Source organism: Girardinichthys multiradiatus, chromosome 20 (genome assembly GCF_021462225.1).
Source record: "Girardinichthys multiradiatus isolate DD_20200921_A chromosome 20, DD_fGirMul_XY1, whole genome shotgun sequence".
Taxonomy (NCBI): Eukaryota; Metazoa; Chordata; class Actinopteri; order Cyprinodontiformes; family Goodeidae; genus Girardinichthys; species Girardinichthys multiradiatus.
Window position 1 is genome coordinate 11378518 of NC_061812.1, and position 14511 is coordinate 11393028.

The following is a 14511-nucleotide window of genomic DNA, read 5'->3' on the forward strand; positions in this document are numbered from 1 at the left end:
CTGAGCAAAAACCAATCACAACCGTCAACATAACCGGCCATCAAATCAGAATAATAAGAACTGCGTAAATTTTAGACAGCAAGCATATATTTTTTTACTGGTTTTCCAGGCTCAACAGATATCAGTGGTTTCAGGGTGAGTCTGGGCAGTCAGTAGCCCATAACACTGAAGTTACCTTTCAAACAAACACTGGCGCGGCGAGAGTCTGGTGTATAAACCTCCTTTGCTTCCTGCACTTTCTTCTCCTCAAAACAATTGCTTGTTGCAGTTTTCAATAGTTTTTTTAACAGCAATACTGTGAAAACAGTGCTGGTTCCTGCCCTTTTTGATGTTTCAGTTACGGTGCAGAGGTGCAAGTTGATGACGTAACCCCTACTGTCCCAATTCTCCAATTTTGCACGCTTGTAACCTGCGCACTTCAACCCCTACATGTACTTGTACAAAGTACACACTTCATAGAGGGGCGTAGGGTGTAGTGTGGGTATTGGGACAGGGCCATATATAAAAAAAAACAGAAACCAAACAACCCCAAATCATAACATTCTTTCTTCAGATTACATTGTCTATACAAGATGCAATACACTTGTGTGCTCCTACCTGTAAATCCCCCCTCTTGAAGAAAGTATTCACTACAACCATTTCCATCCTCTTTGCAATGTCTATCACCAGCGGACCTTTCTGTTCTGAATCCCAAACCTGCTCATGCCTTCTTTATCACCTCTGTTCCAACATGTCAATTGATATCTGCAACAATCACCACTCTCTCACCTCTGGCAATATTCTGCATCACTTCATCTAACTCACTCCAGAATTTATCCTTCTCTAACTTACATTCTACCTGTGGGGCATAACCAATAACAACACTGAACATCACAGTTTAAATTTCTAGCTTAAGACTCATCACCCAATCCGACACTATTTTCATCTCCAGAACATTCTTGACAAACTCCTCCTTCAGGATAATACCTACATCATTCTCTTCCCACCCACACCATGGTAAAACAGCTTGAACCGCAGAACTAGGGTTCTGGGCTTGCTACCTTTCCTCCTGGTCTCCTGAACACACAGTTTTGCACCTTCCTTTTGTGCATCATGTCTGCCAACCAGGGGTGGTGCTAGCCATTTAGGTGCCCTAAGCCCAAAGGTTTATGGTGAATAACTGCGTGTGAAATGATGCTTTGCTACATTTCTTTTTTCTACAACAGTAAAAAAGTCCAAAGGTTCTTTCTGTTTCTCTCCCCCTTAGCCGCTACTGAAGGTTACAGAGTTCGCCGAGTAGCAGAGCTGGACATGAGGCGGGACTGGAGCTGTCTCCCAGACTTTTTAAGAAATGAGAGAAACAGCTGAAACAGAAAAGGAAATAACATTTGGACGAGGTCCAAAAAGTACCAAAGCATGTGCATTAATCACAAATTTAAAAAAGAAATGGCGTTAAAAGGAAATTGCATTAATGCACATTTATGTGTTAACTTTGACAGTTCATCATTCATCAACTCGACTTTGTTTACGTATAACCTGTAGTGTACCTTTTTTCACCACACAATTACATACTGAAATGCAGCATGCTAAGTAAACGTGGCTAATAATTGTCTGACGACTGATGGCTAAATCAAAAAGCAAGCCACAAGTTAAGCTAGGTCAGAAATAGCTTTAAGAATTAACATGAGCATAGAGATGTTTACAAGGGCAAAATTTTACAAAATTAGCTATTGTTGTTTAAAACATTGTCTTACTTGCAAGCAATGCGTGAGCATCATGCTGCTGTCTGTTCTTCTATTTTCCGTACCTGACTCTTGATGCCTTCTTGTGGCCATGTCCAAACTCAGGTGTGAGACATAATCAAACAGCCTACTGGGAGGTGTAGGTTCGTAAGGCTTTAGTTCATTCCACTGTTTGCCTATTTCATAGGGTGTATTCACACTTGCCACTTTTGGTTCGCTTTAAACGGACCAGATTTTGTTCAACCCTCCCCCCCCCCCCCGGACCGAGACCCACTTTTTGAGGTGGTCTCAGTCTGCTTCCAAACGGACTCTGGTGCGGTTCGCTTATGGTCTGAATACAAACTGGCCCCGATCCGAACCAATTGCAGAAAACGTACGTCTCTTTGAACTTAACAAGCCACCGTAGCCAATAGCAAAGGTGTACGTTATACTCAAATGATATCTGGCCAGCTGATTGTTGCAACACCAGGCATGTGGGACCGGGCACGCAGAGCAAACCGTCTTCTTCGGTGTTCAGCACGCATACTCAAACGCTGTTCCACACTTATAAATAGAATGTCGCAAAATCTTTGTTGAATGAGCTGCTCTTCATCCTCACAATAATATGGCAGCTCTAATAATGGCACAAATATGTAGAACAGAGGTGCTACACGCAGCACGTCTACAGCGGTTTTCCTAAATTTCCGCGTCTGTGCTCTGTCCTGCCCCCGTCATTTCTGTCCAATGGGAGCAATGATCGTCACCCGCGTGGCATTGTTTACAAGTAATATATTACTTGCAAAAAGTACAATGTGAAAGCAAACCGCACCAAACAAAAAAAATAAAGTCAGTTTTTGCTCCGGACCAAACAAGTGGACCAAAGGACTTTCCTGGTGTGAATACACCCTTAGTTTGTTCTTGTGTTTTGTTACATTTAGATATTTCTGTGAGATTCTTTCTTGGGTTTCTTTATGTTCCTGCTCAGCTCATTTGTGCTGATCACCTCCCTTCTTCAGCTGCTCCGCCTTTCTCTCTGCCTCAGCAGCAGCTCCTTTCCTCTGATTACCCATCTGGTTTGCTTGTCATTTCTCTTCAGAGTCTCAGTATACAGGTCCTTCTCAAAATATTAGCATATTGTGAAAAAGTTCATTATTTTCCATAATGTCATAATGAAAATTTAACATTCATATATTTTAGATTCATTGCACACTAACTGAAATATTTCAGGTCTTTTATTGTCTTAATACGGATGATTTTGGCATACAGCTCATGAAAACCCAAAATCCCTATCTCACAAAATTAGCATATCATTAAAAGGGTCTCTAAAGGAGCTATGAACCTAATCATCTGAATCAACGAGTTAACTCTAAACACCTGCAAAAGATTCCTGAGGCCTTTAAAACTCCCAGCCTGGTTCATCACTCAAAACCCCAATCATGGGTAAGACTGCCGACCTGACTGCTGTCCAGAAGGCCACTATTGACACCCTCAAGCAAGAGGGTAAGACACAGAAAGAAATTTCTGAACGAATAGGCTGTTCCCAGAGTGCTGTATCAAGGCACCTCAGTGGGAAGCTGCTGGTGTTGGTCCACTGTGTTTTATCAAGGGCAGGGTCAATGCAGCTAGCTATCAGGAGATTTTGGAGCACTTCATGCTTCCATCTGCTGAAAAGCTTTATGGAGATGAAGATTTCATTTTTCAGCACGACCTGGCACGACCTGGCACCTGCTCACAGTGCCAAAACCACTGGTAAATGGTTTACTGACCCTGGTATCACTGTGCTCAATTGGCCTGCCAACTCTCCTGACCTGAACCCCATAGAGAATCTGTGGGATATTGCGAAGAGAACGTTGAGAGACTCAAGACCCAACACTCTGGAAGCATCCTGGGCCTCCATTAGACCTCAGCAGTGCCACAGGCTGATTGCCTCCATGCCACGCCGCATTGAAGCAGTCATTTCTGCAAAAGGATTCCCGACCAAGTATTGAGTGCATAACTGTACATGATTATTTGAAGGTGATGATTAGGTTCATAGCTCGTTTAGAAACCCTTTTAATGATATGCTAATTTTGTGAGATAGGAATTTTGGGTTTTCATGAGCTGTATGCCACAATCATCCGTATTAAGACAATAAAAGACCTGAAATATTTCAGTTAGTGTGCAATGAATCTAAAATAAATGAATGTTAAATTTTCATTATGACATTATGGAAAATAATGAACTTTATCACAATATGCTAATATTTTGAGAAGGACCTGTATAAGCTCAATTATTGTCATGTTCTCCACTGGATCCTTCCATGAATATGCATGTGTTCTCGCTGTTCACCCAGTTTTGGATCTGTGTTCCAAGCTCAGTTCTTCTCATGCCTGCATCTAAGTTTTTGTATTTTTACCGTTAAAAACCATTTCAACTCACTATGCTGAATTATGTGACAAGGTTGCAAACATCTGAAATTCACTCTCTTCATTTTTAAAATTGTAATATGGCTGTCATCCATTTGATGCCTCTGGACACTTGGAGGCAAAGTATCACTCGGCTTTTTTTGGCACCATGCCAGCTATGCCTAAACCCAGAACTATTACATTATTGTTAAAATTTTGTAGTTTTTACCAGTTCTGTATGATGTTAGATCCATATCTAACAAAGCCATCATTCCTGCTGACTGATCCAGACATTAGGAGTGCATAAAGTTTAGCCTTATTCTTTCAGCAGCAACCTTGTTTTAAGGTAAATATAGGAAAACAGATAACTGTTAATTATCGATTTTAAAACAAAGTTTTTATTTACGTCAACTTATTTATACCCTTCTTAATAATTAATAAAAAGTGTCTTCTTCACAAATCAATTAAATGTGCAAGATGTTTTAGCCTCTTTTAATCTGTGAATAATTAAGGTGTTGAATGCTGTATGATTTTATCAGATTTCTCTTCTTTAGTGTATGCTGCCACTTAAGATCTTCTGTCCTATGGTGCAGCAGATCTGTCAGCTGTGTCAGTCTTGTTTTTATTTTTCTGAGATAAGGAGATACACGAGCTGCTTGTTCAAAGTTGGGTTTCCTTTTCTGTTTTGGCTCTGTTTGTTTTTCACTGAGATTCTACTTCTCTGGTGTAGAGAGATAGCCTTCTAAGGTGTTTAATCCTGAAAGAGCAAGACAAATAAGATGGACTCTAAGTGAAAATGCTTTAAACTGATAGAATGATTATATTTTTTAAATATAACTATTGGTTGTTAGATGCACTCACATTTTAGATGAAAACTGCAACCATCTACTAAAAACCTTCCAACCACTTCCATGAAAAAAGGCTCTCAAAAAATAGAAAGCCTAATCTGAAGTGTTGGAGAATTATGGTGTTATGTTTGTCTGAAACACTTCATTACTCTTTCCTTTCTTATCACACTGGACTAGGAAAGTGAGAGTTTTTGGTATCATGTAGGTGGTCCTGTTTGAACAAGGCTAGATCTTCATGGTAACCTAAGATTAATTAACAACCTTCAGAGTGGTTCATGTTTAGATCACATTTAAATTGTAAGGATAATTTGATCAGTTTTATTCCCTACATGAATCAGACTACAACAACATTTATGTTAGCAGCCACAAGCGCCAAATGCTTACGGATAAATAATGCAACATTACTAAAAGCAACTGATTGATGTTAACAGAAGCAATGGCTTTCTAATAACTGACAAAAATTTTTAATCTAAACAGTCATCCTTAAAGTCAGTCAGTATACAGTACTGGTCATACATACTGTAGTGGGGGCCATGTGGAGTGGTTATAAGCCTCCAACATCTTGCATAGATTAGATAGATTTCAAAGCAGTCACAGTTTGGAAAACAAAGAAGAAATTAATTAAGATTGAATTTCCTCATTGTAAATGTAGCAAAAAACACACAAAAAAATTTACATGACCTTTATCTTTTTTTTGAGTATTGAATTGGGGCAGCCAGTCTAGTCTGCTCTAAGAAAATGTCAAAATATGAGTAAAATGTAATTTATGTTTTATTTAACGATAATTTTGATCTTATTGGCATTAATTATTGTTTTATTTACTTAGTACAACATTTTCTAGTTAAATTGCTTGTCCTTTCTGTGAAGCGACGTGTTATAATTGACCTTTGCTAAGTTTAGCTTAGTTTGATTGAATTGTTGTGAAACAGAGCTGGTATAAATAAAAAAGTATTGAAACCACCATGACTAAACTTTTACTGTAACTACTAAGTTGACTTTAATATCGAGTCCCACTTGTATCTTAATATAAATAATAATTTCATGAACTCCTATAACTTTATGGGTAAGTTAAATAAATAACTTGATGCTCGCCTATGGATAACAGATTGTAATTGTTAGAAACAATCGTTATTTCATTTGCTTCAGAAAGTCACAATTACAAAGAACCACAGCGGTTGGGTAATTCTCTAATTTGTGAGGCAGTGCTTATCTGTTTTAGTATTGTGCAATGTTCATTTTTAACTGCAATATTTCTGAAATCTTTTCCAGTGTCACAATTCTAGCATATTTAGTTGTCTATGTTTAACACTAGACCTCCCAGGGCCGTCAATTCGAAGGTTTTGAAAGTTTGACATGCCATAACTCTAGTTTATTAAAACTCTTATCTTCCTGGGATCCTGACTTTTTCTAAACCCGTGTCTTGTGTATTCCTATGTCCCTTTTCAAAAAAAATAACAAAGTAAATAAAAGATCTAAGTATTTCTACCTCTAACTACCACAGCCGCTATTTTGACGGCCCTATTAATTACATTTATATTTTTTTCCCGCGGTTGAGTATACGCGCGAGCTTTGCCTAGAAACCGCCACTCTAGACGTCTGAGAAGGAGATTGTTGGCATCCTACAAATGGCTTCTGGGAAGGAGGAGGGTTAGGGTTGGGAAAGGATGGCACGTTGTGGACAGTAGCAGGGGAGGAAGAAAGTAGAGGAAGGTGTCAGAGCCAGAACGCGTTGACAGAGCGCTAGATCCAAGATGCCCAGACCACGTTCCTCTGCTTGGTGGACGCCGAAATGCTCATCCACGTTCAGGGCTGCAGGGTGGCTGAGGCCCGCAGAGTTTTAGGAGATGATTCGTCATCAGACATGAGTGTGGATGAGCTGAAGGCATTTTTAACACGAGTTTATGTCCGCAAAGTGAAAGGGGGGCGTAACATGGAGCTGTCCAGCTTTTGGTCAGATTAGTAAAGCTTTTTTTTTTTTAAATGTACCCACTACTCTGTATTATTTTTCAGTACTATTTATAAATAATAATAAAGCATAATAGGTTTTGAACAAATACTATTATTAATTCTTGTAAAAACCTGTAGTGTTCTGACTGCATGTAATGCGATGACGTCATCACCGCCCTCGCATCCAGAATGCTCACTGTCAAATTGACGGGCTTGGGAGTTTTAGTAGTGTTAGAATTCTGGGAGTCCTAGTGTTAAAATCTTCCATAACATTGTGAAAGAAAGTTTTATGGTCTGATGAAAGTTCAGTAGAAATTTTCTGCAACAATTCCAAACGATATGTTTGGCTCAAAAACATCCTTGAGATTCAGGGAAAGAAAACTCTGACCACAGTGAACATTGTGGTGGCATCATCATGCTGTGGAGTTACTATACAGCGCTTTGAGTGCCTTGTTGCTGAAAAGCGCTACATAAATAAACTTTACTTGACTTGACTTTTCTTCAGAATAGGGGGATTTTATCAAGGAGGATAAATGTAAAAATGGTTTGTAATGTCAGTGACATTTGAACCCAAAGCCCCAGGTGTCTGCAATAAACTAAAGATGAAGATGGCTTTCATTTTTCAGCATTATATTTAGACCAAGATTACATCTAAATCCCCACAAGAATAGCTTAATCCAAATTAAAGCTTTGAAATGGCCTAGCCAAAGTCCATAACTAAATTATAACTTTTTTTTAATCAGCAGGATAGCCTGTAGAAGGCTGACATTAAGAGATGTCCTCACAATCTACCAGATTTGTACAACTTTTGCAAGACAAAATGGTTAAAAAAATGCTATTTAAGATGTGATAAAGTGATACCAAAGAAAACGTTTTGTTCAAAATAATTCAAAAGGTGCTTCAGCAAATAATTTGTTTAAGGGTGAGGGTGCACACCCTTAAACAAATTATTTGCTGAAGCCAAAGTTACTGTTATAGTCTTTTTTTTTCTCTTTTAAATTTGGCCAGTCAAAAACACAACTTTATTCTAGTTTTAAACATGCTCGCAAAAGTTTGATTGGCTACAGTTGCTCATGATCCTGCAACTAGTTCCTGACACAAGTGGCTGTCCCTCTGCCTTAGCAGCAACTGGTGCTGAGATAGCACTGATTTTTGCTAAGCTGGTGCTTAGTTAGTTCTAGCATCAGTTAGGTTTTGGAAAAGGCCTCTGTGTGAGTAAGATGAAAATAAACCTGAATCAGTTACACCAATGCTGTCAGGATGTACTGGCCAATATTTTTCAATTCAATTCAATTCAGTTTTATTTATATAGCGCCAATTCACAACACATGTTGTCTCAAGGCACTTCACAACAGTCAGGTTCATACATTCCAATTAATTCTAACCATTGATTAGTGCAGTCAGAGTTACTCATTTATTCAAATTGGATAAAAGGTTTTTCTGTCTAAGGAAACCCAGCAGATTGCATCCATTCAGTGACTTGCAGCATTCCCTCCTCCTGGATGAGCAAGTAGAGACAGTGGACAGTCACTGGTGTTGACTTTGCAGCAATCCCTCATACTGAGCATGCATGTAGTGACAGCATGCATGTATTTCAGCTAACAATTTTGAAAAGCTTGAGGAGGGATACACAAAATGTTTGCCACAAGTCATACAGTTTAATAGGCAACTCTACCAAATACTAAGGAAATGTATGTGATCCTTTGAATTTGAAGGAAGCAAATAAATAAATTTTCTAAAAAGATTATCTCATTATTCTGGCTTTCACCAGATATATAAACGGTAATTCTGATTAACTTACAACAAGAAAGGCTTAGTGCACTTTAATATTCAACATTAGAAAAAGAAAAAAAACGGTTATGTGTCTCTCTAAACAACATATGTAAACATATGGTTTTAACTGTGTGCATGAAATACGTGAAAATCTTCAGAATTTTCTCTCCTGCAATTATGTTTATGTATAAGTTTCTGTTTTCTGCTAATTGAATGTTAGATGAGATGTGAGAATCCATTTTGTATTAGGGGATAAGTGTCACCAACTTTTATCAAGCTCCTAAAGAGCTCAGTTACGAACTTTATTAATATTGTAGCAAGTCAATCAGAGGACCATGAAAACCAATTCCATGGTTTCACAAATTTCCACTATGACTTTTTTTTTCTATCGGTCACAACATTTAGATGTTGAATGCACTTTTCCAAAGCTTTGTATTTTAAACAAGCAATCTTGCTGTGCTTGTTATTAGATTTGTATCTCATTTACACCTATATAAAATGCAGAATAGTAACAGAATCCATTAATAAAATGAAGTATTGTAGGGGACCTAATGAATTACTTGTGTTATAACATTGAATGATTTATAGTGAAGACATACGTTTTAGAAAATGTATCTATTTGCATGCACACAGCAGTGAAAAGTAGCCACCCACATTGCAAACCTTCATCGCTGCCCACATATCTACAGCAGTGTTTCTTATAGTACAATGCATTGCCAACATTCCTCTCAATGCTGCATAGAGCATTGTGTTTGCAATGCTGAGAGTGCATTAATTAAAGTCTACTGTCCTGCATTACATGTCTAATTACCACTTGTATTAATTTAAGCTCAAAGGTCAAGAAAGTCATCAGTAAAACCAATTGAATGATTAACATTGTAAATAAATAAATCATGCAAAGTTATTTTTTATCTGTAGGTTAAAAAGAACATACAGTAAATAAATTGTAACCCTGCATCTAATAAAACACTACTAAAAAACACACAAAATCTTCATCAATCAATCTTTAGGTCATACCTGGTTTCATAGCAGGTGGATTTCTGTGGAATGCACTTAAATAGTTTCCGAGCAGTCTAAGTTATTAAAATCATTTACATCCAGTGCATGTTATTCATACACTGGGGACCAACAAAATCGGCTAATTTAAAGCTACCTACCTAAATTAAAATTTTCTATTTATTTCACAGTATGCAACCACGTCACACTCTACCAGTAAGAGTAAGAGTGTACCGGCTGCCATGCAGTAGGTGGATGTACTGTAAACACAAAGCAACTTTAACTCATAATGTCAGAGGGACATTTGATCTGCCTAACCCTGCAATTATTAAATCAGCTCCCAGCCTCGAGAATGTATGATATTTTCCAAAACTAAGATATTTATATCCCAAAACTAGAATCAAAGCATTTTATACAAACAAGAAAGTTGGAACCAGATATAATTTTTCATATTCTGCTCCGTTGGCTGCTTGAGCTAAAGTTTTAATGGCAAATACGAGTTATCCCCTAATCTTTGCAGAGGCAATCACATTGATTACTGTTCAACATATCTAGTGACTGAATCTAATCCTATTTCTTGTTTTGCTTCAGGGGTGGAAGGCATGGAGTGCTCCCTTCCCATGGATGGCAGACGTATTTCTCTGACACAGCTTTCAAAGGACAGTTTTCGTGAGTGCCAGGCCACCTTGACTCTAACAGACTTGCTCATCATCATTTTCTCTGGCATCTCTGTGTCTGTGGTGGCCATCATGACCAGCTTCTTTTTGGCTTCAACTGTTCATTGCTTCCAGCGCTGGAGTAAAGGCACGAAGGGAGATGAAGAAGAGAGTGAGGAGTAAAAAGAATTTCCTTATAAGGACGTACATTGTCCTGGTACTCCAAACTACTTGAATATATTCAAGACAGTGTTTGGTCAGTGCTGATTCCTACTTGGTGAAGCTCCAGAACCCTTGGATCATGGATTGGTACAGTCACAGTCAAAAGATGGATATACATACAACACTAATAAATGACATCTCAAAGGAATGAGGTTTGTAAGTTTATCACTCAATGTGCAGAGATCATATTTTTGTCAGTGAAACGTTTTTGGCTCAGTGTCAAATAATGTCAAGAAATGTAATGAGGCCAAGACTACAACTCGCAATGAAAGAGAAAAAGATTTTACTGGATTACATAGCAATGGTTTTAATGTAGTGCTGTCATTTTTGTCTTAGAAAAACCAAAAATCTAACAAAATCCGCTCATGCTGAACAATCAGCTTTGGAATCTGAAACTGTAAAGAAAGATCAAGGTTTTTGTGAATTTTAAAATAACATTTACTAGAACTTTATCGGTGTAAAGCAGGACACCTCACTGACCTAAAATCAGTTCTGAAAGGATGTCATGATGACCAGTGACCTGAATATTTAACTGCTTGTAAAGTGATATGCTGGCATATCATACCGTTTAACAGTGTCCTGTCTGGATTGCCTCATTTGCTTATTTTAAAGGGTTATTCTCAAGAACTGAACATTAATAGTGTTGCTCTTTCTGAATGAATCAAAGACACAAAGCCTAACAAAAAGAGTTTGGCAGACAGGAGTAGATTCCAGTGGGTCTTCTCAAACTTTCAGCAGTATTCATTATATATTTACAAATTTATGTACTAAAGTAAATGGCATGTAATCATAATTAGAAATCATAATGATAGTATATTCCTTAGATTTATGACTATAAACTATGTAGAGAAAGATATTTCTAAAATATATACAGCATAGTCGTGGAAATTATGGCAAAATATGGTATTAAATTGAATTTATTTAGTTACTCTGTCAACGCACTTTAAACAGTACACCTAATTTTGGCAGGTATCTCATGAGGACTGATACTGTCTTGTTTGCCAAAGATTAGGTTTCGGGAGAGGAAATCTGACATTGGATGACTTTGTTGTGGATAATGTGCTACACAGAAAGACAGTAGTAGCTACATAATAGAAACCAACATGCACTTTGTAGAACGCTCTTTTTAATCAAACAATTACCATCTCCAAAGATTAACTATTTCTTCCTGTCAATATATAGCATCTTTCAGATCAGAGTTCTGTGATAAACACAAAGGACCCTTTATTTGTCTTTCAGATCCTACAAGTTGATCTGGGGAGCTCATGGGGCTCCGTGTCCTTTCAAAAAAATGCAGCCAAAAATGTGAAGGTGAAGGGGCGAGGTGTATAACTAAGCAGCATTTACTTGCATATTAAATTTGTTTTGAGCATGTCTCCTGCACCCAATAATTTCTGTATTATTTATTAGTTGTAATTTACATACTGGCTGTCCAAATACATGCAATGCTTTTTATAATTTGTGCATCATCCTTAGTATGTTCATGTGTGCATCAGATGCTACTGAACTACATATTTCTCAGATTAAATCAAAACTATAGGATCACAGCTGCCCTCTTTCATGTCATGGCCATCTTGGCTGTGTGACTATAGCTTCTGAGGTGGATCACAGATTAAACAGCAGTGGGACACCTTTGACCCAATTCCATTTTGACTTTTTTATCTGATCACGAACAACACCTGCAGGACACATTTAAGTCACAGGCTGAAAGTCTGATCTGAAAGGAGTTTTTGACTAAATCAGCAGTCTTCACACATCAGTGTTTAATCCTGATTTTAACAGAGGGGCCACCTTGTTATATATAGCTATTTATTTTATGACAGACAAATGATCGGTCATTTGAGAAATGGGTTGTCTTGAGATTATTTTCAGTTGCCTTTTTATTTATTTCATTACATGGATCTTTAATTTGTTTTGCTGAAAATCATATAAAACAGTTTAATTGATATACAGAAACGGTATTGTTTAAACATGTTCTCAACAGGTTCTGCAGTCATGACAGTACAACATACTCCATATGTAATAAAGCAGAGTCCTGAAGGGTTTTATTTCTGGAATTTGCATTAAGTGTTTTCAAATCATCCTTGATAACGACTTAGAATGCACAAAAGCTGATATGTAATTATTTGCTTCTCATTTTCTTGTAACTCATTAGTAATTCAGCAAACTGAGATGTAGCAAAAAGAATGTCAACCAATGGATATAAAAAGAGTCATCTGTATTTAGTGGTCATTTCTGTGTGGGCATGAAAATGGGACATATTCCTTTTTCTCTTTAGAAAGAGTTCAAACCCTAAATGTGCAGCAGTCAATGGCACATTTTGCAGAAATGACGAAATATAAATGTGGCCTTATTCATTGTTGTCATTTTTTAACAAGTATTGACAAAATCACAAGATTCATAGTACACTATTTCAAAGGATGTCTCAAATCATAACAGTTGTTGTAACCTACCTGTAATGTTAATGTATGTATTCATATAAGCATCATATATGTCCCACATATTAACAAAAATGACACTGTATAAACATGGTAAATATTCAACTTATGGATGTTGTGTATTGCCTAAACATAGTACACGCTGATTTACCATGCTGAATGGAGATCATAGAAATTGACCTTTCACTTCACTAACACTGGCTTCTAAAATGTCCATGAAAGCAATGGACTTGTCAGCTTTGGGTACTTTTCTGATTTAGAAGCAATGCTCCTCTTCAAAATAAAAATGAAAGAAAAAGATCAATGGAAAGTATTGCAGGATTTTGGAGATAGCATAATATTCCTATGAACCCAAAGCATGAGAAAACGGAAGGATAAGGCTAATTAGCTTCTTTTACCTCACTATTTTATTGCATTAAAAGTTTGCATCTTTACCCACTGCCAAGAATCTTCCTTTATATCCTCAAACAAGCTGAAGTAATTTGAATTAGTTGAACTTCTTTACCCATTATATGCTGTGTTTTTCTATTCAGATACACAAACTTATATGAAGGGATAACAGGGAGAATTTTTTATACATATCATTATTATTTGCAACTACTGTGTAGTTACTGTATATTGAAAATACTGTCAGATTAGTTGTTAGAATGAAAATTATTAGCATGACATTTTACTTTCTCTTATTTTATTACCAATATCAGTACATTAGAGCATGCACTGTTAAGTTACCATCTGGATAATGTTCAGATTCATGTCTATTTTTTTATTACAGCTTCCAAAATGAAGCATTTACTTATGTTCTTTGTCCCCTGTGTACCTTTCTGGCATTGCACAGCCCTGGGAAGCAGAAACAGAGGTGGCTGCTTTTGTGCAACTTGTCTTGCGTAAAATACCAAAATTCCTGTTGTGATTTGTCAAACAAATGTCAGAATGGGTCAAATCTAAATTATTTTGTTGGAAAAGTGAGTAACAATGCTGTTGCTGCTGAATGCATTTCCAAATGTCAAGCAGACACTGTCAAACAGACTGTATGTGTAGCTGTATATTGATGTTTGGTTAAAAACTATAATAGTAATAAAATCCTTTCTTCTGTCCTCATCTGTGTTTGCTCAAAATAAAATCTATTTGCATAGTACATACATGAAAAACCTAGGTAGCATTTGACAAGATGTAGCACCAATAGAGAGAAAATGCATTTTGTTATAGCTATTTTTATGTCGTGTTTATTTTGCTCCTTTTCAGCAGATAAAAGGGATCAGTGTATTTCCTTTAACCTACTGTCTTGGACAACAGTGGAAATGATGATTTTAATAAAGTGTCAGTGGAAAAATTTGAAAAATAACTTCTTGATCTCGTTTCCTGGAGTTTACAGATGTGCCTTGTCATTACAGCAGATAAATAATCCTCATCTGTAAACAGCACAGCGTGTCATTTCACAGAGCACTGTTATCACAGTGCAGATATGCAAATAGAAAAATATTTGGAAAATGTTCTAGAAAGAAAATATATTTAGAAAAAAAATCTGTTATCAACTTGCACAGCAAGAA

General features: G+C 37.0%; 1 protein-coding gene across 1 annotated transcript in view; it reads left to right on the forward strand.

The window, feature by feature from the left end:
* lrrc38b (leucine rich repeat containing 38b) overlaps positions 1–14062 on the forward strand; it is a 28124-nt gene extending 14062 nt beyond the window's left edge. Inside the window, exon 2 of the mRNA XM_047348716.1 lies at positions 10240–14062. Coding sequence (XP_047204672.1) covers positions 10240–10487 — 248 coding nt within the window. The 3' untranslated portion in view covers positions 10488–14062. The remainder of the gene's footprint in view (positions 1–10239) is intronic.
* The last annotated feature ends 449 nt before the right edge of the window (positions 14063–14511 follow it).